This window comes from Phalacrocorax carbo, chromosome 3 (genome assembly GCF_963921805.1).
Source record: "Phalacrocorax carbo chromosome 3, bPhaCar2.1, whole genome shotgun sequence".
Lineage (NCBI taxonomy): Eukaryota > Metazoa > Chordata > Aves > Suliformes > Phalacrocoracidae > Phalacrocorax > Phalacrocorax carbo.
In genome coordinates this window covers 85,304,442-85,328,894 of record NC_087515.1, presented here as the reverse complement: position 1 = coordinate 85,328,894, position 24,453 = coordinate 85,304,442, and the positions used below count along the sequence as shown (strand labels likewise).

The window sequence follows — 24,453 nt, the reverse complement described above, 5'->3', positions numbered from 1 at the left end:
TGTCCCCGCTCGCTGCCCGTAGCAGGCCCGGCGGGGGCTGACGTGTCGCGGCGGGGCGGCGATGGCGGCCGCCTGGGAGGAGATCCGGCGCCTGGCCGCCGATTTCCAGCGGGCGCAGTTTGCCGAGGTGGCCCACAGGTGAGCAGCGGGGAGGCGCCGGTAACCGCCGCGGCCCGTGGGGCCCGCCGTCTGCCGCTGCGGGCCGCCTGTCCGCGACCCCTCCCTTCCCATCCGCGAGGCGGCCCTCTCTCCCCCACTCCGCCCCGGTCCTGACAGACAGACAGACAGGCAGGCAGGCAGCGGGGTGCGGGTGGGGCTCAGCCCGGCATTGCCCCTCCGCCGCCCCGCGTGTCAGTGCCTGCGGGCGCCGAAGGGGCGTCGGGGGCCCCAGGGGGCACGTGCAGGGCCGCGAAGTTGCCCCGGCGTGCGATCGCCGTTGGGCTCGAGCTGCCGAACGTCGTCACGGCTCCAGTGCTCTGTTCCTGCCTTATGTGGTGTTGAGTAGTTGAGCTGTTGCCCAAAACTTGTTTGTAATAAAGAAAAAAAAAAATCCCCAAGGAGCAAAAAAAGCCTAAAACCAAAAGGACGGAAGGATCAAAGACACAAATTCTGTCAGCACAACCGTTCCCACTTTCACGGGCGGGTGCGTTCTTACAGCAAGAGGGGCTGGCAGCTGCTTGGGAGAAGAATAAAAGTTGTTTTAGAGAGGTGAACCACATAAGTGAAGCCATATGGATCATTTGCGGGGACGATAAGTAAGATACTGAAATCAGTTTTTTGTTTTAAAAAGTATTCACACAGAAAAGCAAAGTAATCGTCATTGTACTCCCTGTGATTAGCATTTTTGAAACATCGATATAAAGATGACTTTAGCAAGTGCTTACTTAGAGTAACTGATTATTCCTTATGCTGCTGATAGATTGTCAGAACGGAACTGTATAGAAATTGTCACTAAACTGATTGCGGAAAAGCAGTTGGAAGTAGTGCACACACTCGATGGAAAAGAGTATGTCACTCCAGCACAGATTAGTAGGGAGATCCGGGATGAGCTTCACGTTTGTGGTGGTAAGTGTAGCATTTGCTTTCTTCCTCTGGATTTGGAAGTTAATTTTGAACGCTACAGAAAGAATTTGAAAGTTTTCTCCAGTACCCTTAACCTTGCAAAAAAGTGAGCTTGCTTCCTATTGCATCATCTACACATTCATTCACCTACTATTGCTTTATTTTCATTTTATAGTAATAATATTATTTTTAAACTGTCATTGTCAGGTATTTTATTTTATCAGTATGAAGAACCATCTGCTTTGTAAGTTCTGACTTAAATATATAAGGAAGCAAATAGGCTTCAAACTGCTTTTTGTCAGCGGGTTTCATGAGAAGAGAGTGTATTGTACTTGTTATATTTAAGAGTGAAAATTAACTCCCTTATTATGTTCATACAGATAAGTCATTTTCTTATGATTACCACGAGTGTGCCTCAGTTTGTGTTATGACATGGTGTATCATATCAGTGTGACAGCTTGAATTAAATTTAAAGTTGCTGGGTTTTGTTAGTAGCAGCATGCAAAGGTAGAAAGTTTTGGTAATCTCTGGCTTGATACTCATGGACCAGTGGTCAAATTTAGATCAGCATCAAGGCAAAAACTAATTGGGAGGGAGATTGATTAGTGATTTTTACTTCTGGAATTTCTGTATTGGATTGTCAGCAAGGCGGTAGGGTAGAACATTATGGGATATCTAGCACTGACCACCTGTAGTCTCTGTGATTTGGCAATATATAAAGTTGAAGTTGGTTTACTTTTCCTACAAAAAAGCAATGAAGAAATACTTTGTACAAGATGGACTATGTTATATTCTAAATCTGTTCAGATGCTTTATATACTAAAAGTATATTTGTACTTTCTTTTGAAGGTCGAGTAAACATTGTTGACTTACAACAGGTAACTTTTTAGTAATAAAAACCTATGTACTTCTTTCTTTTCTTCACCATGTATATTGTAAATATGGAGTTCGTCAATTATACTCCAGCTAAATTATTTTTTTAAAAGAGAACAAACTTTATGAAGAGCTGGTAGCTCATGTCAGCGCACTGCAGATTAGTCAATCAATCCATTTAGTGCTTTATCGAAAGCTCCTGTCTGCTTAATGATAATCTAGGACCTCTGAAATCACCACTAAAATATAGAGATTTTCTTTATGAACTCTTCCTTTGTAAACTAAGGGGGGCATACAGAAAAGAAATATGTTTCCCATTTAAATTTAAAGCTTCAGGAGCATGCATAATTAACTTTGCATGCCTCTCTGGATCCCTCTTCCTTCATTAATCTCTTGTCTCCACTGATCTTTATCTGCCAGTAGTCTCTCTCTGTGACTAATTTTCCCTTCTGGCTTGAGTAAAATTACTTGGAATCAGAATACCTTTCTGACAGGCAATTTAGTACTTTCTGTTCATAACTTTCTGGAATTTTTTATTATATAGGTTTCTTTTAACCTTGTCACAGTTGCAAAGAGAGCTTTTTCCTCCTAAAGCATTGCTGCTTTATTCCAAATCACAGATGAACTGCGTATGTGCGCAGTAGTAGAGAAAAATAAGAGCAGCTTTACTCAAGACATAGAAATAAGTAAGTATAATGTCTCAGTGTTTGAGAAATAATTTCATTTTAAAGTTCTGATAAGATGTTTTGTTGGGATTTTTTTTTAGGTAATAAATGTGGACCTTCTGCACATTGAAAACAGAGCAAATGACATTGTTAAATCTGAAAAAACTATTCAGCTTGTACTGGGACAGCTTATAAATGAGTGAGTACTTTCAGGAGCAATATGTATAATTCACATCTCTGTTATTTTTTAAAATTCAGGCTAAAAGATGATCAGCCTTTGTTGCTTCTGAAGTGAAATACATTTTTCTTGACTGCTACTAGGGCTACTTGGTGGTGATCAGTGCTTCTTTTCCAAATGGCAAGCGAGGCCTGACTCAGCAGAGCACCCAGTGAATCCATGGAGCAAAGGCCTTACTGAAGGTCTCTGCCCAGTATCCTTCACTAGAGAGGCTTAATTTCTTACCCAGTGTCTTTGCGTACAGCAGCCAGATCTCATTTTGCTCTGTGGCTTTGCTGGCTGCCTCTGCTGTTGACAAACCCTCTCATTCTTTCCCACCTCTTGCTTTACCTCACAACCCTAAGATGTATAAGCAAGTTATTTCATGGCATTCGGCACACTAATAACCACTGAAGTAATACACTTCTGGGGTTGTCTCTATTATTGATTGTGCTGCAGGATTTATTCTTGGCAAAGAACGTGAAGTTCCTGGCTCTCTTGAAATAATTAAGACCTATCGTGCTCACTAAAGCTCTTTTCTAAGTCCCATTGACATATGATGTTTTTCTGTTCCTGCTTTTCGACAGTTTTATACAGCAGATAAATGGCCAATTTTAATACTAGCCACCTGGTTAACGCTTTTTTAAAAAAACAAAAACAAACACATTTTCGCTGAAGTTGTTCTCCTTTATTCATTGAAAATAACTTCTAGTTTATTTTTGCAAAGTTGTAAAAGGTAGAGGTATAGTGCCAGGTCAATTAATAATTCAGCATGTGGCTACCAGGTTGATCTTGAATTTCACACTTAATGTGTTGGGGGTTTTCCTCTTGTTTTTAAATAAGGAGTTACCTCGATCAATTAGCAGAAGAAATAAATGATAAACTACAGGAAACTGGCCAGGTGACAATATCGGAACTCTGCAAGACGTATGACCTTCCAGGAGACTTCCTGATACAGGTGATGCAAGCCACCAACCTAGCAAATGTAGAATTGATTGTGTTCGCCTTCTTTTGTTATCTTTGCCGTATCCATGGCTTTCATTTGGATGAGCTGCTTGTCATTCTAAGCAGGAAGGCATTAGATACATAAAGGCTGCAGTGTAACAGCTGTTCACAGATAGAGGTTGATGTTTGCGTTTTCACTACTGGGCAAAACTTCTTCAGAATCTTTATGACTGTTATGAAAATATTAGGATTAGTAATGTTAGAAAGAGGTTAGATTAGTGTAAGATCTGAAAATTTATGTTTGAAATTTTAAAGATGTAGGGGTAATTTCGTCAGTCTCATGAGCTACGCAGGAAGCAGAAATACAATGGTAGAGACCTTTCAGTTTATACACAAAAGATAAAATAAACATTCTTTTCTAGAAGCTGAAACTAGTCATTCAGAGTAGAAACAACAAACTGTTTACCTCTGTGTCTTTTGTGGTGTTTAAAAGGATTAGAGAGAATTCTCTCACCACTGTTGACTTTCAGTCAAGTTTGGATTTTGTTTGGAAGATACTTTTTTCAAAGGGTAATCCTGTGGCATGTGTTAGTTGAACAGTCATATTAGGTACCACATCCAACCTTGTTGACTCTCAATTTATGAGCAGATTTCCTCTAGTATTTGTCGCATGGTCAGCTTTTCTACAAAAACATTTCTAACATACAAAAGTTATTACATGGTTTCTCTTTGTTTCCTCAGCAGTATTTCCTGGGTTTAGTTCACTTTGCAAGGATGCACGCTTATAAACTCTTTGCACCTCTTTCTTCTGTGTTTATTGTTGCTAATTTTTATCTTGACTGTTTGAAAAAATGGATAGTGAATTCGTGCCCCACTTGTTCATACAAAGTTAATACAAAGTTAGATCTTAGTTTTCATTATGCATCTCCAAACCATACTTATTTCTTTTGCAAAGTTTTCTTTCATAATTAGATACACATATATCTGATAGAAGAGGGCATTGTTAGGAAAACTGAATTCCCTGAAGTTTGGAGTATGGGCCAAGTAAGACATATTCTCATTATACCTACATAATAATTTCCACTTGCAGTCCTCATTTCTGAATATTTTGTCTGTCTTAGCAAAACTAATTTACTGATCTGTTAAAACAGATTTTTTAATTAATTTTTGTTTAACATCATCAATATGCAATTTTAGCACTCATCCCAGTTTCTATTTACAGGCATTATCCAGGCGTTTGGGTAGAATTATTCGTGGACAACTAGACCAGGAAAACCGTGGGGTGATTTTTACAGAAGCCTTTGTGTCCCGGCATCGAGCACGCATTCGTGGTCTCTTCACTGCAATCACTCGGTAAATTGCAACACCTGTTATATGAGGACAAGGGGGAATGGGTACAAGTTGCTCTTGGGGAGATTCCAACTGGACACGAGAGGGAAATTTTTCACAGTGAGGACAGTCAGCCATTGGAATAATCTCCCCATGAAAGTGCTTGACTCCACGACATTGGACACTTTTAAGACTGAGCTGGACAGGGTGCTAGGCCGTCTTGTCTAGACTGTGCTCTTCCTAGAAAGGTTGGACTAGATGATCCCTGAGGTCCCTTCCAACCTGTGATTCTGTGATATTAAAATATTTTTACCATAGGTCTACGTGGACCAAATCCACTTGCAATTGCAAAAGAAAAGAAAATAAAGACCTACAGATAGATTTCTTTTAAGCGTAGTTCAGTTCCTGTTGTGAAATATTTAGTTGTATTAGACGCACTTTTTTGAAATGGGGACCTCTTTTTGAAAGGAGAACAAGGAAAGTATAACAATATACAATATGCTTAAGTTTTTTGGCTGAAGAAAATGTTATTCAGTAGTTCTTTCTTTTATGTGGAGAGTATCTATCTTCATTGTCATTGCACTGCTCCCCAGTCAATTATGTACCGATGCCTACCCACTACGTGTGATTATAGATAATTTTTTCTTATTAAATCAATAACCTTCTGTGTCGATTTATATGAAGAGAAAAACTTGGGAAAGCAAAAGTTTCCTTACAGTAATTATTGCAGCTTTGTTATAAGATATAACTTCATAGTAATTCAAAATTAAAACCTTGTAAGCTGTGTTAAACATCAGTGTAGCATCCTGGAGCTAAGATATTATGTAGTTTTGTCTGTCTGGAGTAACCTCTCTTATTTCCAGATTCTCCACATCAATTTCAGGTCATTAACTTATGTTGGTTTGTTTTTCTCTTTTTTCCAAGGCCTACATCTGTAAGTAACTTGATCAGTCGGTATGGATTTCAAGAACATTTACTTTACTGTGAGTTCTATTCAGACTGTTTTATATTTTTATTAGTTAATTTATAGATTCTTCATTACTAGAAGTATGCTTTCAAAGAAGCATTTTAGTATATAGCCTTAATTCTGGAATAAAGAGCAATATGTTTCTTCTGTTCAGTGTAAAAAGTGTTAAACCTTTTGTGCTATCCATAACTGAAGAGATGTTCTCTGTATCTAAAGCAATGAAAGCATATGTTGGCGAAATGCCTCTGGGGGAAGAATGATGCAAGAAGTACAGTACTCATTTTGTCATCTGCTTCGTTATTTGCCCATTGCTCCTGGCAGTTTTATCAGTGAAGCACACAAAAAGGGACAGATTTTATGTAGCCAAATGGCATTAACTGCTCTGGATTTTATTTATTGACTTTCCCCTGTGATAGCAGAGGCAGAGCTTTTGTTATGCTCTTAGTTAAATGTCTTTATATGCTAAGAGATAAAGCATATCCTTAAACAGTTTGCTTTTATTTTCTGCAAGTTCCTTTTTTAAATAGAAATGCATAAAGATTTTGTATCCAAATGCTGAAACTTTTAGGTGGTACATAATTGTTTCTCACTTCTAATGTCGCAGCTTTTCTTTGACTACCCCTTCCTGTCTGTCCAAAATGCTGCTTCAAGCATCATTAGTCTTGTATGCTGGCTGACCAAGTGCTACTGGTCTTTAAAATACTTTAATGGTTTTCCATCTGTTCTCATGAAAGTTAATACTTCTCATTTTTTTGATTGGGTCTTTCTGCCTTCAGGGCATTGCACACTTTAACTCAACTATAACTGCTTTCCTTCTTGTTCTTTGCAACAAGCTTATTCATTAAAAACTAAAATCTTAGCATTTAAATATGATCATATAAGCACTCTCATATAATCATTTATTTTTTTTTTTTTTGAATGTGCCATCCAGGTACTCATAGATTAAAGGCAAATCTGTTCAGCTGCATTATAGTAATGTTACAGTACCCAACAAGTTTCAGTATGCAGTTACAGTCTTTTTCAAACAGGTCCTGCAAGTACATGATCATGTTTTGCTCATGTACAGTGTTAATGTGAACTGGAGTTCTAGTGTTTTCCTGTCACCAGTAATCATCACGATGGCTGAGTGTATTTCTAGTACTTTCTTGGGGTTTTTTTTAGTGAATTTGTGCATCTTTTCGTTTAGTTTTTCTAACTGTATTTCATTTACTCTGCAGTTTCATAAGTTTCAAAGAGCTTTTTACTCACTGACAGCACACATCTGATTTTATTCTATCCATTAGCTGAGATACCATTTCAATTTCACAAATGCTGGAAACTTGAAAAATATCTCTTAATGATGTTGTGTATACTCTTTGCTTCACTTTTTATGTTTGTCATTATTAGCAATGCATTTTAAAGTGGTCTTTGTCAGTTTTATGTCTCTTCCAGGAAAAAAAATAATCAGTGTACTGTTTGTATAATTTACAAACAGCTAATTATTTAGTCAATACTGAGTGTTAGCCAAGATAAACGATAGTGCATGTATCTGTGCTACTATTTATTTAAGCTGGCATGAAGTTATGATAGAAAATAATTTTAGAAATGAGAAACCATTTAAGTTAAAACAGTAATTACAAAGCATAATGAAAGCACAGATGTTCTTCATTTCTGGATATTGTGTTGCTGATGTAGGACAAACTTGGAGGGACACTTATCATCTTTGCCAGACTTTGACAGAGGCCTGCTAGGACACTGCAAACTACTCAATCACCTTGAAAAATACGTGTGAGATTACAATAGTTCTGCAGAGATCCTGTTGTTTTGTTTTAAAACAAAAGACTACCTAGGCATTATTTTAGTAGGGGCTGTGAAATCTCCTATGAAAGCACCTTCTCTGCCCTGGAGTTTTAGACCTGGCACTTGAAATAATAAAAAAAATTAATTGCCATCTTTATTTCTCCCCTTCTCTAAAGAATCCAGTTCATTGCTAGTGCTTCACAAAATTGTTTGAAAATCTATTAAAGTTTTACTCTTTTCCCAAAAATTTTGAATAAAAACAAGTTGAGACTGCAAACAGAGAACCAAACTGGCTGACAGTGGCTTAAGTAGAATAGCCAAGTTGACTCTGTTTTCTAGCATTGCCAAGCCATGCTCCGTGATATTTGAAAAATCACGGCAGTCAGGTGAAGTCCCTGGGAACTAGAAAAAGGGAAACATTGCTCCCATTTTTAAAAAGGGTACAAAGGAGGACCCTGGGAACTACTGACCTGTCAGCCTCACCTCTGTGCCTGGGAAGATCATGGAACAGATCCTCCTAGAAGCTATGCTAAGGCACATGGAGGACAGGGAAGTGATTTGAGGCAGCCAGCATGGTTTCACCAAGGGCAAGTCCTGCCTGACCAACCTCGTGGCTTTCTGCGATGGAGTGACTACCATCAGTGGACAAGGGAAGAGCTACAGATGTCATCTATCTGGGCTTCTGTAAGGCCTTTGACATGATCCCCCACAACATCCTTCTCTCTAAATTGGAGAGATATGGATTTGATGGATGGACTGTTCGGTGGATGAGGGATTGGTTGGATAGTCACATCCAGAGGCTAGTGATCAATAGCTCAGTGTCCACATGGAGATCAGTGACAATGGTGTCCCTCAGGGGTCCATATTCGGACCAGTGCTGTTTAATATCTTCATCAGTGACATAGTGGGATTGAGTACACCCTCAGCAAGTTTGCAGACAACACCAAGCTGAGTGGTGCGGTTGACATGCCTGAGAGACAGGGTGCCACCCAGAGGGACCTGGACAAGCTCAAGAAATGGGCCCATGTGAACATCATGACCAAGATGGCCCTGTGTGAGCAAGGCCAAGTGCAGGGTCCTACACCTGAGTCGGGGCAACCTCCGGTATCAGTACAGGCTGGGGGATGAACAGATTGAGATCCACCCTGCAGAGAAGGACTTGGGGGTACTGGTGGACAAAGAGCTGGACATGAGCCAACAATGTGCACTTGCAGCCCAGAAGGCCAACCATATCCTGGGCTGCATCAAAAGAAGCGTGGCCAGCAGGTCGAAGGAGGTGATTTTGCCGCTCTACTCTGCTCTGGAGAGACCCCACCCAGAGTGCTGTGTCCAGCTCTGGAGTCCTCAACACATGAAAGACAAGGACCTGTTGGAGCAGGTCCAGAGAAGGGCCACAAAAATGATCAAAGGGCTGGAGCACCTCTCCTGTGAGGACAGGCTGAGACAGTTGGGGTTGTTCAGCCTGGAGAAGGCTGCGGGGAGACCTTATTGCAGCCTTTCAGTACTTAAAGGGGCCTTATAAAAGATGGGGACAGACTTTTTAGTAGGGCCTGTTGAAATAGGACAAGGGGTGATGGTTTTAAACTAAAAAAGGGTAGTTTAGACTAGATATAAGGAATAAATTTTTTATACTGAGGGTGGTGAAACACTGGAACAGGTTGCCCAGAGAGGTGGTTGATGCTCCATCCCTGGAAACGTTGAAGGCCAGGTTGGACAGGGCTTGGAGCAACCTGATCTAGTTGAAGATGTCCCTGCTCATCTCAGGGGAGTTGGACTAGATGACCTTTAAAGGTCCCTTCCAACCCAAACTATTCTATGATCTGTGATTGGCAACAGTGCGAACATTATAAACCATGAAGATGGTCAGCAGTAGGCGGTTGTCACATCTGTGCAGTTTAGGTAGCAATTTTTGATGTCATTTTAGTGTGTTCAGATCTCTTTTCCATGTTGGTTAACATAAAAACAGTGAATTCCAAGAGAACATTATTAGTAAAATGCTCATATATTTTATTGTCTGCCCAGAGAAAGATTCTTTTATGACTGCATTTTCGAAATTAAAAGCTGAAACTGTCCAGGTATATGTTCAATAAAAAGCATTTTGATCCTGTCATTGTGGCTCGCTCTTTTGAAACATATGATTTCTAGATCTTTTATCAAGACATTCTCATAAGCATTAAAAATAATTGATAGAACTTGGAAATGTTTCACTAGAACAAGCACAAACAACTAATGGGTGGGGAAAAAAGAAACAAAAATAATTGCTATATTTTGATTAATGGATATATCAAAGTGGAAAATATCGCTTCATTTATTTTCTTGTAGCTGTGCTGGAAGAACTTGTTAACACTGGTCGTCTAAAAGGCACTGTGGTTGGTGGGAGGCAGGATAAGGCTGTGTTTGTTCCAGATATCTATGCCAGAACGCAGAGCAACTGGGTGGATTCCTTTTTCAAGCAGAATGGTTACTTAGGTAATTAATCTATATTCTCATAGATAAAATATCTTTCTAAAACTAGTTTAGGTAATTGGTCTTTACCCTAGAATGACTTCTCCACAATAAGTGGAAATCAATATAGTAGTTGATAAAAGACCATCTTGCTTATATGTGTTACTTTATCACAAAGAACCATATTTCAGCAGAGACAACCATACTGCTAAAGAGTAACTTTAGTTCTCACAAGCAGTTACAAGTGATACTTCTATTGCTGTTCTGAAAACACTTCTTAGACCATTCAATGATCATGTTTGACCCACACAGTTGGAGTTTCAGTCCAGGTGTCCAGATTACAACGGAACTTTGGCTGCTAATAGTCCAGATAGCCAAGTGTGCAGTGCACAGGAAGAACCTTTCCCAAAATAAGATTTGTAGAACTGGAGTGGGTAGCACTAGTGTCCTGATTTGAATCCAAACAAGTCTATCTAACTTAAAGCTGGATGATGCTGGATGATGGCGTTTTAAAACAGGATCTATGGGAAAACGTGGACCTGAATAAGCAGAGGAATGTGCCCATATGGTCCCAAAGGGCCAGTCCCTAACTAACAGTTAGTCTTGCATTTTGAAAAGGTTCAGCATAATTTACTGTAGTAGTAGTAAGTGTTTCTGTAATATTGCTTGACTGATAGAGTATCTGTCAAAATCTTTGAATGTTTTCAGAACATCTAAGTATAAACTGCCAAATAGTTGAAATGCTTTGCTTGTGAGGCATTGTGCAATTCTACGAGTATATTGGAGTAACTTTTGGAAAGAAAACATTTTGACATTGTATATATTGTAAATATTGTTCATGTTGTATTAGAATACTTTGGAAAGATATAATTGCAAAGATAAACTTAATGATACAGGAATCTGAAAAAAAAAATGTTTTTTTCCAAAACTCAATGTCCATGATTTAGTCTTCATATTTATATTAAGTATATTTAGGTGTAGCTTGTACTGAACTAAGTTTTAGGTCAGCATCAGCTTGAGACTTTATTTACTTGTATAAAAACTATATGTAATTATTTTTTTCCTGCTTTCAAAAAAAAATTACCACATAAGATCCTGTATGTACATGAAGGCACTTAAATGTAACAGACATCTAACTATTTTCTAGAATTCGATGCGTTGTACAGACTTGGCATCCCTGACCCAGCAGGCTACGTTAAAAAAAGATACAAGTCCACACAACTCTTATTTCTGAGAGCAGCTTGTGTTGGTCAAGAAATTGTGGATCAAGTTGAAGCCTCTGTAGAAGAAGCCATCAGCTCTGGAAACTGGATAGATGTAGCAGTAAGCAATCCTTTCGGTTGTTCTTGGATTTATTTATTTAGTCTTATTTTTGTGTCAGGTGATACTTTATTGAAACTACATGTACACATAATGAAAATTCCATGTTGTCAAAGAATATTCAGTTTAAGTAAAATAAGTAAAAAGGCATTATTTGCCTTTAAGTTGGTCTGAGCAAAAACGGGATAGATTAGTGTTCGGTTGATAGATACCTAGAACTAACTTTCATTTCAAAATTAGTGCTAATATATTCTGCTAAAGAGCAATATATTTCTGTGAGGGGTGTTTTTGAAAAAAGTATAAACTTAACTCTTAGGACAGTTTTGGTAAGCAGAGGGATATTAGCCATTTTGTCCTAGCTAAATCCTGATTTCAGGCCTTTACAGCACTGCTTTGTCACTTGTAAGGAGGCCTGCTGTTGTTTTGTGTTTGGTGTTACTCTGTGTCTGTTGAGCTGCATTTTTAAGAAATTGCCAGGCGTTTTCCCAGAGCTAACACATATTCTAGAGCAATATTGATTTGGGAGATCAGAAGATTTAAACTACTGTTTACTCTTAAATTACTAGTTTAATTTTAAAAGCGCAATATGTTCTAAATAGTTAGCGGACATCAGATGGTGTTTGCGGATTCTGTTTATCCACGTACAAATATGTCTGTCCATTCTAGAACAGATTATTGTATGTAAATGATTTTGATTTTCTTTGCCCTAGACTCTTCTGCCCAGCTCATTGTCAGTTGAAGATGTTGGGATTTTGCTTCAGCAAGTGATGAGATCTTTAAACAAAAATTCTTCAGGTTTAGTCTTCAGTGACACCATTGTGGTCAGTGAGAAATTTCTAAGCAGCTGTGCTGATCTGTTTTCTGATATGATGCAACAGAAAGCTGAAAAGGTACAGGTTTTTTTTATTGGTCAAGATGCATTATACATTGAGTGTTAGAGAATAGTTTATGTGACCTTCTATTTGCTTCTCATCTGAAACACAGCTTGAGAAGAAGGGCAAAAATGAAGAGAAGGTTTTTATATGTAATCAGTGTAATTTAATATATATGCAGTTGCACTCGGGGAACACCATCACGCTAACAGTATGATCAGATGCTGAATTTTGAAGAGAAGAATAAATATCTTTGCATGTGTTGCAGTTGGAAAACATGGTATTAGATTAATATACTTAAAAACGGCCAGTGGCTTAAATGTTTCCGTATGTATGTTTTGCTGCTGTGTATATCTTTTTCCTATTAAGTGCCTGTTCTTTGTTCTAGGAAATGAAAAATAACCCTGTCAATTTAATCACTGAAGAAGATTTAAAACAGGCTTCTGGTTTAGAGAATTCATATGCTAATAAAAAGGACAAAAAGGATGAAAGAAGAAAGAAAGCAACAGGTGAGGCGTCAATATTTAGCTTAAGCCAAAAAAAAAAAAAGGCTTCTTTATCCTTGCAGATATTCAACTATAAAGTTACTGTATTTTGTATTCCATTAGTTGCCTCCAGTCTCTTGCTGAAGATATTTAAGAAGTAGTCCAACCAATTCTCGTCATTATACTGTAGGTGTAGATATAGCTGAGCTGTGTCCATGAGAGCTAATTTCAGATTTAGAATTGCGGAGGGAGTACCATAAAGATATCCTGAGTTAGCCCAACACGAGGCAGATGGCTTTAGAAGCAAGGAATCCATGTTCATTTATTAGTGTGTATGGTGTGGTCACATAAGATTGAGTTGTGCAACGAGGACTGACCAAACCAGTATTGGCTCAGGGACCTCTGTACCATTTTTTTATTACACAGTGTAGATACACTCTCATTCTCCACTTTTCAGGGATCCAGGAAAATTAAAATAATAGTCTCGAGAAGTTAGTTCCAAAATCACTCTGTCTAAATTGAGAAGTGAGGTATTAAAATGGGGTTTTTTGGAGAATATTGTACATCTTTTCTGCAAATCCCATGCCAGACAATTTTCTGTTGTTTGCACACGTAGCAGTTATTTGGAGATTCACACAGCTTACTTTAAGGTATATTCTGAGTTAAATTAATCCCAAGCCTCACCCCGTTTGTGTGGTGGCTGTTTAGTACAGATTTTAATTACAGATTTTTAATTATAGAATCAAAATGTGTGGGTTTAACCCTTTCAAATCTTTCTGGTTTTTAAAACATTATTCAGACTAAAGACTGGATTTTCAGTCTCAAAAACTATGTGGTTCTTGTGTTGCTACAGCACAGCTGAGCAATCTGTTGAACTCACATGCAGAGTTTCATGCACTACTGAAAGTACTGGGATTAGAGCACTGATGCATCTAGCTTAATTGAATATACATATCTGTAAATAAAACATTACATTTTACTCTTAAAAAAGCCATGATTGAGCTGACATGGAAACTAAACTTACTCTTGCCACCAGAGACAGCAGATTTTTCTAGACCATAGTTGAGGCAGAGAAGCTTGAACTTTAATGGAACTGTCATAAATAGAATGCCATCAGTTTGCAGCCCCCTGAGGAGTGAGTCTCTACTGAGCAGGTACTACATGTCTAGACACATTCATACCTGCAGGTAACATGCTGCACCGTCAGCAAGCACTACCCTGAAGTGTTTTTTTAATGGACTGTTAGGTGTATTACCTCAAAACAATCAACATCACCGTTCAAGGATTAGATGTTGCTAACTGCATATCGGCAGAATGTGCCCACTATCACATTGCCTGTCTTAAGGTCTGTGCACGACTAAATCAATATCCGTTGTTTAAGTGTAACCTGATGTGGTGTAGTGTTAATGCAGTTCATGCAGATATGGATTCTGCCATGTATTGGATTCATGGAAATTTTCAAGATAAATTCTGTGCTGTCTATTTATAACACCATTTGCAACAGTGTTACAGGCAAGTACCTGTAGAGGCATATACTCTTGACATTCTTTCTGTAGGTTACAGCCATGTAGCCTGTTGACATAAAATATGGCTTTTCTGGCAGTAGTCTCTTTTGCTTCTTCTCTCTCTGGAAAAGATCTTGACTGCAGATTGCGGCTTTTTCTGTATGGCTATTAAAGTGGAATACAGAATGAAGGGAGCTTCTTTCCAAAATAACTAGTATATTGCACAGTTGACGAACAGTTTGTATCTGCTCAGCTGAATGCAGTCACATTTCAGATAAGCTTGTGAAAATCACCAACTCAGAGAGTCTCACAAGTACACGCTCCGCTGCTAGCTGCAACTGGTTTGCTGTTCCTGCAAAGTAATGCTTAAAAATCCATCTATAGCACGTAACAGATGCAGTTAGCTTTGAGAGTAGTACCATCTTGTCTTTGTGTTAACTTCTCCTAAATGATTGTACTGTTACATAATGTAGTTACTTGAAATCCTGGACCTTATATTTAAATGGAAAATAACTAGTTTCTCAAGACTTAATGCACGTATAGATAATTTCTTGCAAGTGAAAAAAAGAAGGGGACAAGCTCTGAAAATAGGGAAACAAACAGCACAACATCTACCTAGTGGAGAAGGACTGCATTACAAATTGAGATCCTCTCTGCAGTGTGAATACATGGATTATGGGACCAATGAACTAAGTAAATCGTTATGTTTGTCAGAACTGGAACATCTCATTGCTTTATAGTCATCTAGGAATAGTCGAAAAAGAATTAGTGTTTTAGTTAATTGAATGCACGCTTCCAAGGATATTTTGGATGAATGTGTATTACATAGGATTCTTTCTCTGAAAGTTAACAAATTACATTATCTGAAATATTTTTGAGTAGCTCAGTTATTCAGCATCGCTGAATAAAAATGCTAAATGCTCTTTTCAGCCAACAGAAAATCTCCCATTACGTTATGAACTCTCATATCTCATCTGTATTCAGCTGGAAAAATACATTGCTCTTTTTTTTTTAAATAATATGTACATTTGATACGATTAGTATTTGTGTTTATTAATGACGTCAGCTTAAACAAAGGTTTGATTCAGCTGGTTTTTTTTCTTAAGAATGAAACTTACGTCCCTAAGATTCTGGAACATGTATTGTGGGTTATATTTAGAATAAGGTGGTGTTTTTTAAAATTTAGCATTAACAAGTAACGCAGATAAATTACTACAATGTTGTAAACTTTTTAAAGTGCTGCAACTTCACTGTGTACTAAGAGAGAGTGCTGTGTACTCCACCAGAGGGCAGTGGAAGCGTGAGAGGAGGAGGAGGCGGTAATGCTAGAGAGATCAAGATTAAGAAAACCAAGAAGAAGGGAAGAAAGGATGCTGACAGCGATGAAGAGTTGCAAGCAACTAGCACAGGTTTGTCGTTTTATTTTGGGCACTACCTATTCATAGTGACATGTTTGTGTCACTTTCTTTTCCACATCCCTCTTTTTCCCCACTGTATTGATATGGTCAGGAAAATATCAAAGATGATGAGAATACTGTTTATTTAGAATTGTGTCAGTGGATATGATGTTGCTATTTAAATGAAATGGACATATCTTATTCACTGAAAACTAAAACTTAGTCTTAGAAATTTAAGTAAAGGGCATGAGAGCATTAGATTTTTTAATTTGATTTTATGTAGGAAATGCCTTAGATTTCAAGATGAATGTTATACTTGGTTTCTTAACGCCTGCTGCATAGTGTATGATAAATGGAGAGCTTCTCATCCAGTTCCAAAGCTTAATTAGCTTAAATTAACAAAGTAGGTACCTGGAAGGCCTTGTCTGTTTCGCTTGTTTTAGATGTGTATTACATGATGAGTTTGAATCGCTCCCTATTGGTGCCCATTTCTCTACCTTTACTGTTTGGAGAAGGAGCGTGGATGGCTTCCTCCGAAGTAAACGCCTGCATTGTTAGACTTCTAGCAAACAGTGGTTGCAAATGAAACAGTCCTAATTATGTGTACTTCCATTTTATATATAGTATCTAGATTTTCAGTGATGACTGAAAAATACTTTTAAACGTCATGTTTGAAGTTGTGAAGTACAGCATCTTAATTTTGTATGATACTACTCTCATAGATTACTGTAGTTCACATATAAAGGAAGTAATTCTTCCAGACTCCTCAGTTACTGAGTAAAACAGTGTTAAATCACCTTTTTTTTTTCGGTGTAGCCTTTCATTTTTTACATTGTTCCTGCTTGTATTGCTGCAGTGATAAATAGATTGAACCAAAATCCCAAGATAAATTCAGATGTAACCATTCAACTATAAATAAGACCCTTCCAAAACCTGATTTAAGCTCCCTTTTCACCTTTTTGTATAGCCTTGTACGTTGTTCATTGCTGCTGTGGCACAACTAGGCACATCACTGATTCCCATTCATTCAGTTACCTTATGTGCAGAATAAATCTGTTTTATGTTACGTCTGGAACATGGAATGCCTGGCCTTTTCTGGTTCCCTGTCATCATCCTAAATCTCAACTGTATATGTAAAAACTAAATTCTGCAGCATGCAGACAAACTTCATATTTTGTCCAGAGCCAAAATACAGATGCAGTAATTCATACGCATTTACAAGCAGCATGTAAGTTGATTTTATTATTGGAAGTTCTTGTCTGGTTTAATATTCTTGCTTTTTCCTGTCTCAAATTTTACACTGTAACCTCAAGTTTAGGATACCCTCCGTTACATGACTTTGTACCTTACTAAATGGGGTTATCAAAAACAACAGCCTCGTGAAATCCTTCAAATAGGGATGTGCTGTTCAGTTTGGGCAGTTTAAAAGAACTATTTGGTTTTGGTGACATCATCATTTCTAAACGAATGGATGTGCCAGGCAGTTTGAAATTCCTCACCAAAAATGCATGTCGTCATATACTACTTCAGTTGCTTATTACAGAAAACAACTTTGAAGTGATCAAAAGAGAAATTTTGTCAGTTTTTCATATGTGTAGAAGTTAACTATCATGTGGAGTCATCCCTTTTTTTGCACTTTTGGTAATGCGCTACTTCTGTGGAGGTTTGGACTTTGAGGCATTTCAGTGTCTCATGCCACAGAGTAACTGCAGCAAAACTAAGTATAACATTTTCTCAATTAATGTTGCTCATGGCCACTACAGGTAGGAACAAGCAGCCGGAGTTCCCTTTCATGTCACAAGAGGAAATTCAGGATGTTTTGAAGACCCACATGCAGGATTGCCCTGAAGAGCTTATTACAGAACTTGCTGAACATCTAATAAGGTAATTTCAGTAATTCAACTGGAGTTACAAAGTCTGTGATTCACTTCAGATGAATCTTCTCTTCAATCTGTTTTCTTGCTTAGAAAAAATATTTTGCTGAGGGAAGTGAACCACAATATTCTTTTTCTATACAGCTTCATGTTACATACTTGCTTATGTCATGCTGACACGGTGATAAGAAATAATGCTTCTGCTTAGCAGTAGGTGGTTCTGCACCCTTTGTCAGCAAGCATATTTTCAGGTTCATGGGTGTATATCCACCCCCTTACACTGATCCATGTTGGGGTTTCACCAGTCCCATCTTCTGTACAGCCCTTGGTATATGTTCATGTTCCCTGTCTTTTGTGGCTCCGCTAGGTCAGCAAACTGATCTAAGCAGAGAGAAAGAACTTCTAAAAGATGTTCTGTACAGGAGACAGGATGTGAATATGTGTGTTCAGGGCAAAAAGGACATGATGGGACTGTAACAGCCCTGGAGTAAAAGCTTGGAGTGCAATGGTAACTGCATCTTTAGAAGGGCCTGTGTTATTTTAATGCAGCTTAAGTCTTCCCCTCTTACAGCTCTTATTGATCTGAAATTTTTCCACAAACCCTTGAAAGAGTTTGTGAATAGCGTTGCTTCTGGAAATCTTTTCTGTCTTTCATCTTGTTCCCATTTAGGAGTTGTTATGAGTTAAAACCTTTGCAAGCATTTACATACCATGCATACTGTAACTCATAGTACTTCTGCAATTACAAAAGTACATTTTAATTTCCTACTGCTTTTTTTCTGATTTCAATTATTTGCTTACTATTTATCTTACCATTCTGTGGCATTCACATCCCATTCATTTACTGTGTAACGAGGTAGCTTTCTCTATTGCTGATATATTTGGAAAAACCTTCTACAGTTTTACACTTCGCTTAATGTTCCCTTTTTCTGCTTTCCTCTTCCCTCTTCTAAGACCTTTAACAAAAACTTACCAGGAAGTTGTACGTTCTGTTTTTACGTCTTCAACGTCTTCCTCTGGAGCTAGCAGAAGACAGACTATGAAGGACTTGCAGGAGGAATTCTCAAACTTGTACAACAACATTCGGTTATTTGAAAAGGGAACAAAGCATTTCACAGGTACAATAAATACATTCTTTAAAAAATTAATATGCTCCTTCAAGGATGTTGAATTTATTCCAGAATCTACATTCAAGGACAAAGAAGAGCAACAGTTTAAAAAGGAGAAACTTAGAGATGTGTTTACACTGCCCAACACTGACCTTACGCTAGAATGCATTGCTTTGCATGCTTACTGAAACATATTATCTTTATTTCATATCCATAGTCTGTTGTGTCTTCTGTCAAGATAATTGTGAGTTCCTGTCCTTCCTTCCAAAGTGTTTGCATCCCTACCCAGTTTTTATTGTCGGGGGAGGAGGGGGAGGGGGAAATAGTAAGCTTACTTCATTCTGTCACCTGTGCCACTAATGAAATGATTTAATACTGCCTGATTCTAAGAAGCCCCCGTTAAAACCTCTTTTAGGTTTGATACTGAAAGTAGCTGCTCCCTGAGGGCTGTTTTTCAAAAAGGTGTAGATTCATTTTGCAGTAGGTTACTTTGTAAGGTGTCGTCTCTAGCTATCTGTATTTTGTGACAGAAAAGTAGCATTAGGAAAATTATTGTAGATATTTCCAAGATTCTCTGCTGTATTCAGCTTTCTTCTAGAATTTTCTCTGTGGAAAACTTAAAACAAAAGGAAACACTAGCAACCCCCCCCACCCCCCGATATTGCTATGTTTAAGAATAAATGGAATTATTTCCCATTAGCCTCTGTTCTTGTACATGTGTTCTGTAGCCTCTTTTTCTAAAATTCTACTGTTTCAGTCTTAAGTCATGTGCCTGCTCTTCTGTTTAACTGCTTGTCCTGTCGACTTCTCCTTTACATACTTTTTACCTGTTGATGAATAGCAGTGGTTGTTCATTAGTGGTTCAGGAGGATTGTACAGGCACCAGTTACTGCTTATACAGGTACACCTTTGAAATATTAAAAATGCATTAAAATGCACTTACAGACCTGAAATCTCGCATTTTTCACTGACGAATGTTCCGTAAGCAACAACAAATGAGGGATGTTGGCTTTATGCATCCAGATAACTTTCTCGTCCCACTCAGGGTTGATGGAGTCTGTGTTGTAGCAAGTGCTGTGATAACTGTCGTATGAATCAGATAACTATAAAAAGTTACTTTTAATCGCTTATTTCTTTTAACAGATGAGACTCAGACTAACCTTGCCAAACACCTGCTGAAGACTGTCTGTACAGACATTACAAATCTTATTTTCAACTTCCTAGCATCTGATTCAATGATGACAACAGAAAATTATTTTACAATCACAAGTGAGGTACACAGATAACAGTTTCTTTTTAACAGTCTCAAGTAGATCAGTGATGTTTATTTAATTTTTAATTATCTTTTGTTTAAATATGCCTACAGCTAAAGTGGTAATTAATATTACAGATTATTTCCATTCTTGTCTCATATAGGTCCGGACCAAGATTTTAGGTAAATTGCCAGAAGACACCAAAGGTCCTTTAACTAAACTGCATACGTCTCTGAATGGCAAGGTAAAGTGAACCAGAGTCTTTGATTTCAGATTTTCCATTCTGATGATACAATGCTAATAAACAGCTGACATACACAGTGTAGTACATAACTGCTCCTGCTGTGAAGGATGAAGGCAAAGGCATCTTCTGAATTTGTGTAAGTCAGTGAGAGTACGTACATTTTCATAGCTGTGAATTTTAAGAGAAAAGGTGATCTTACATTTTGATACTGATAGTCACCTAGATCTTTGCTTCCGGATGGAATCCGGTGTATCTTTTATGTGCAGGTGAGAAAAGCTGAGAGAGAATCTGCAGTTTACAGTGGTTGATGTTTCTTGTATTTTGTTCCTGATTGTTCTGCCTTGTATTTCTTAACTAATAAAATTCTGGATATTTAAAAAAAAAAAAAAACAAACACCCTCAGATTATGACAGTGTAAGTACATGCAAAGGAAGGTAATTTATTAATTCATTTAAGCAAAAGGCCATACTGATGTTTCCTAAGAAAAAAATATATATCTAAGTAATTGTAGAACATGTATTCCTTTTTTAATTCAATTTTTAAGACTAATGGGTTATAGTTAGTTTAAGTATTTAACTGTATGAACTATTGGAAGATGAATAAAGATAATTCCTATTAAATACTTTTTACTTTCTCCTCTTTTCCATAGTTTATTCCAAATGTATTCACAGTCATCTCTTTGTGTGATCAATTGTGAACAGTAGTTAACTTTCTAATAATCTGCTAACACGGACTAAATATTTCTATCATTTTTTAATAGAGTATAGAAGATTTTCTTTCATGCCTTGATTCTGCGGTGGATATTTGTGGTATTATGGTGAAAAAAGGAGACAAAAAGAAGGAAAGGTACCCTGTTCTGTGCACAGAATGTGAAATGTAGCTCTGTTGCTGCACAAAATGTTAGATGGTTAGTTTGGCAGCAGTCACACAGAATGTGTAAGAGGCAGTCTTTCTTTCCAAACTGTTTAACTGAAAAGTACAAAAACAAGTAGTCCTAATTCCGTTGGACGAGGAGGAGGGGAGAATTCATATGTAGCTAATTTGCTTGACTCGCTGCTTACTACAACATAGTTTATAAATTCTTTAGGGGGCTTTCAAAATCTGAGCTACACCAGTGCTAGCTTTTTTTTCCTAATGTGGAATTTCACATAAAGAAATAGAGGAGAAAATTAAAATTAAAATTAATTGAAGTTAGATACGTTTTAGAGTCTATTATCAGCTACTGTAAGACAGAATGAAAAACATATTTTTATATAATGTATTCCTGTTCCTTAGGCAAGTCCTGTTTCAGCATAGACAAGCTCTGATTGAACAGCTAAAAGTCACTGAAGACCCAGCTCTTGTTCTGCACCTGACATCAGTACTGTTATTTCAGTTTTCAACCCACTGTATGCTTCATGCACCAGGAAGATCAGTACCACAGATCATTAATTTCCTGAGTGGCAAGATCCCAGAGGTATTCCTTTCTAGCTTTTTAAGGGAAAAGTACCTTTTTTTCTATGACAGAACATAACAGTTGTGCCTTATACTATTTCTGCTTCATAAGAGAGGCACCTTTGTGTTTCATGTCTAATCATTACCTTATGTGCAGGATATACAACTTCTCTGATCTGTATTGTATTTCAAATCTACCATTTCAAGGAACCATCTTCAATATTTTTTAATAAAATTATATATCAATCTCTTATTAGTACTGTAGCTTTTGCCTTTATCCACAGAGACAGCTATGTATTGGGGGATGTTGTAATTCTTACAACTGAAAATTTTCACACTGCTTCCTCCCAGCTAGAGCATGGTTGCTTTTTAAACTTTTCTAATTCCATTTTAAAGAAAGATTTACCTCTTCAAAAGTAAAAATACTGAAATTTGTATTCTAAACTGTCAAAACTAGTGATGTTTACTAACTGCTTTGCTTTCCTGCTTCAGTGGTTAATTGTCCTGTTCTTGCAGCATGGATGCACTTTCATTTTTCTGCCTCTCTGAATGTTTCACAGAAATTAGGTTGCAAAATACCATGATGGAAATATATTTATGTATCACTAACCCTCTTTAGGCAAGAATGGGAGAACACTTTTCCAAAATTTAATCTTTCATTAAAGGTCTGTGTACCTTCTCCGTAACATTGACGTTCCTTTGTTTTGTCCTGCTTTTTCCCCTCAGGATCAGCATTCTCTGTTAGTCAAATACCAGGGATTAGTAGTGAAACAGTTGATCAGCCAGACTAAGAAAACTGAACATGGAGACGGTGACACAAAAGATAACCTGGAAGAGGAGGAAGGAGCAGATACCATTCGAAAAGAGCTCCAGGAAATCACTGCCTCTATCAAAGATCTTGTTCTCAGACCTAGGAAATCTTCTGTAACAGAGGAATAAAATTATTATTCAGTGCATCCACATCCATGATACAGTCAAATTTTATTTTTTTTTTTAATCCTGAAGAGGGGGATAGCAGAAAATGCTTGACAAACTTTAAAATTTGACTTCTAACAATTGCAGATCACAGCCAGGGAACAGTTACTGGGTGATGGTGGCAAATGGAGTTTTGTTATGTACTACTACAGTGTATGTGTAACACACATTAAATGTAGATGTGACGGAGCACAGTTGTGGACACCTTGGGTATGAAACTAGTGGTTTTTAATTGGCATCTTCATGTGAGGCCTCAAGAAATGGTTATTCTACAAATAACAGTGTATTCTGTTCCATACACACACAGGCTTACAGTTTTATTTCTCTGATTTGGATTTATAGTGATCTAACTATTGCATGTAAGTGTATATAAGCCTGTATATCTTAATTTCAAATACTAATTTTGAAACATATCCTGATACCTAATACCAACAAAAGGCCATCTTTACTTTTTGATATCCTTAGGGGATGTTTTCAGCCTCTGTTCACTGGGCCACAAAAGTAAAACCACTGAGTACAAGCGTATATTGCTAAACCTAAGAGAAGTGGCCCAGTACCAATGTGAGTTTCTAAATATTCTGAAAGCTTATGCAAATCAGTGCACTCGTGCTATTTATGTATTCTGTTAATGTCCACAATAGCAGTTAATTTGAAACTTGTAATTTGGACGGAGGAGGTGGTACCCTTTTGCACTGGTGTTTTGGGAGTGGATAAATACTGTTACGCCTGCCATATTTTACATGCTACATGTTCACTCAGTGGACTTGTTGAGGTTCTTAGTCCAGTACCCATAGCAGTTAGAAGAGCTTGCTTGTGTTCTGTTGGCTCCTTGAGAGAACTTGTGGTATTCTGTTTATCCTGAGTTTCTTGAAAAGAATTTAGTTTATGATAAACTTTATAGACCGAAATACTGGCTAAAGTCTTTCCCTCAAGTTTTTTACCAGCCTTATTTTTACATGAGTGGTACTTTATGTCTTCAGGAAAGTGGAAAATGTGCAAAATAGATTTCTACCACTATTAATGACATAATTCTTTTATGTCAAAAGAAATGTGCTTCTAACTTATTTTTAAGAGAAGATAATTTTCAAACCAGAAATATTCTAGTTGCAATGCTTCAGTAATGCCCGTTGATTTCATGCATCTAATTTCAGGTTTTTGCATGAAATCAAGTTTGAGTGGTAAGACAAGAAATAGAGTTCTTTTCATGAAAAATGCCATTCAGCCCAAATTTGCAACAAATGAAAGTTGAAGAGGGCAAGTATGGAAGCTTGGTAACAGATTAACCAAGGTTAGGTTCATTTTGGTGAGGTAAAAATTGAATTTTATGTATATGTAGTTTAAGAAAGCTCACATGGATGCTGGTCTTTTACCAACTGTAAGGCAACACAACTTCCCAGTTGTACGGCAGAAGAAAAGGTAGTTGTTTCTCTTTCCTTGGCCAGAAGCTACTGTAGCTAACAGTAAAGGACAATGAGGAGTAAGAGATGAAAAATACTCAGGCTGTTTAACTTTAAGAAATGGAGTTTGCATACAGGGAATAGGTTTGATTTCTTGTTATTTAGCCAGAAGAATAATTAGGTTCCTGTACTGAATGTAAACAATTTTATATGACATTGACCTGGTTTGTAAATAATATGCCGTATGACATTCTGTATCCAAATATGAAATTATTTTAATAACATTAAATGATGAATTTAAAATGC

The 24,453-nt window shown here is 37.5% G+C and overlaps 1 protein-coding gene across 1 annotated transcript; it reads left to right on the top strand.

Annotated features, from left to right (window-relative positions):
* On the top strand, positions 1–24,453 carry UFL1 (UFM1 specific ligase 1). Its single transcript, XM_064447604.1, has 19 exons — positions 1–138; positions 920–1,065; positions 1,912–1,940; positions 2,702–2,799; positions 3,661–3,775; positions 4,985–5,115; positions 6,016–6,074; positions 10,160–10,306; positions 11,430–11,605; positions 12,313–12,492; positions 12,863–12,983; positions 15,751–15,873; positions 17,625–17,745; positions 18,690–18,853; positions 19,988–20,118; positions 20,261–20,341; positions 21,102–21,187; positions 21,617–21,797; positions 22,502–24,453. Exons 1-19 carry the CDS (start codon positions 62–64, stop codon positions 22,712–22,714), a joined length of 2,379 nt encoding a protein of 792 aa, XP_064303674.1. The 5' UTR covers positions 1–61; the 3' UTR covers positions 22,715–24,453.

Bases quoted from the DNA above. Each gene is read 5' to 3' on its own strand.
- UFL1 (XM_064447604.1), top strand. From the start codon at position 62: ATGGCGGCCGCCTGGGAGGAGATCCGGCGCCTGGCCGCCGATTTCCAG. The intron at 10,307-11,429 runs GTAATTAATCTA...ACTATTTTCTAG, and splicing joins CAAGCAGAATGGTTACTTAG to AATTCGATGCGTTGTACAGA. The intron at 21,798-22,501 runs GTATTCCTTTCT...TTTTCCCCTCAG, and splicing joins TGAGTGGCAAGATCCCAGAG to GATCAGCATTCTCTGTTAGT.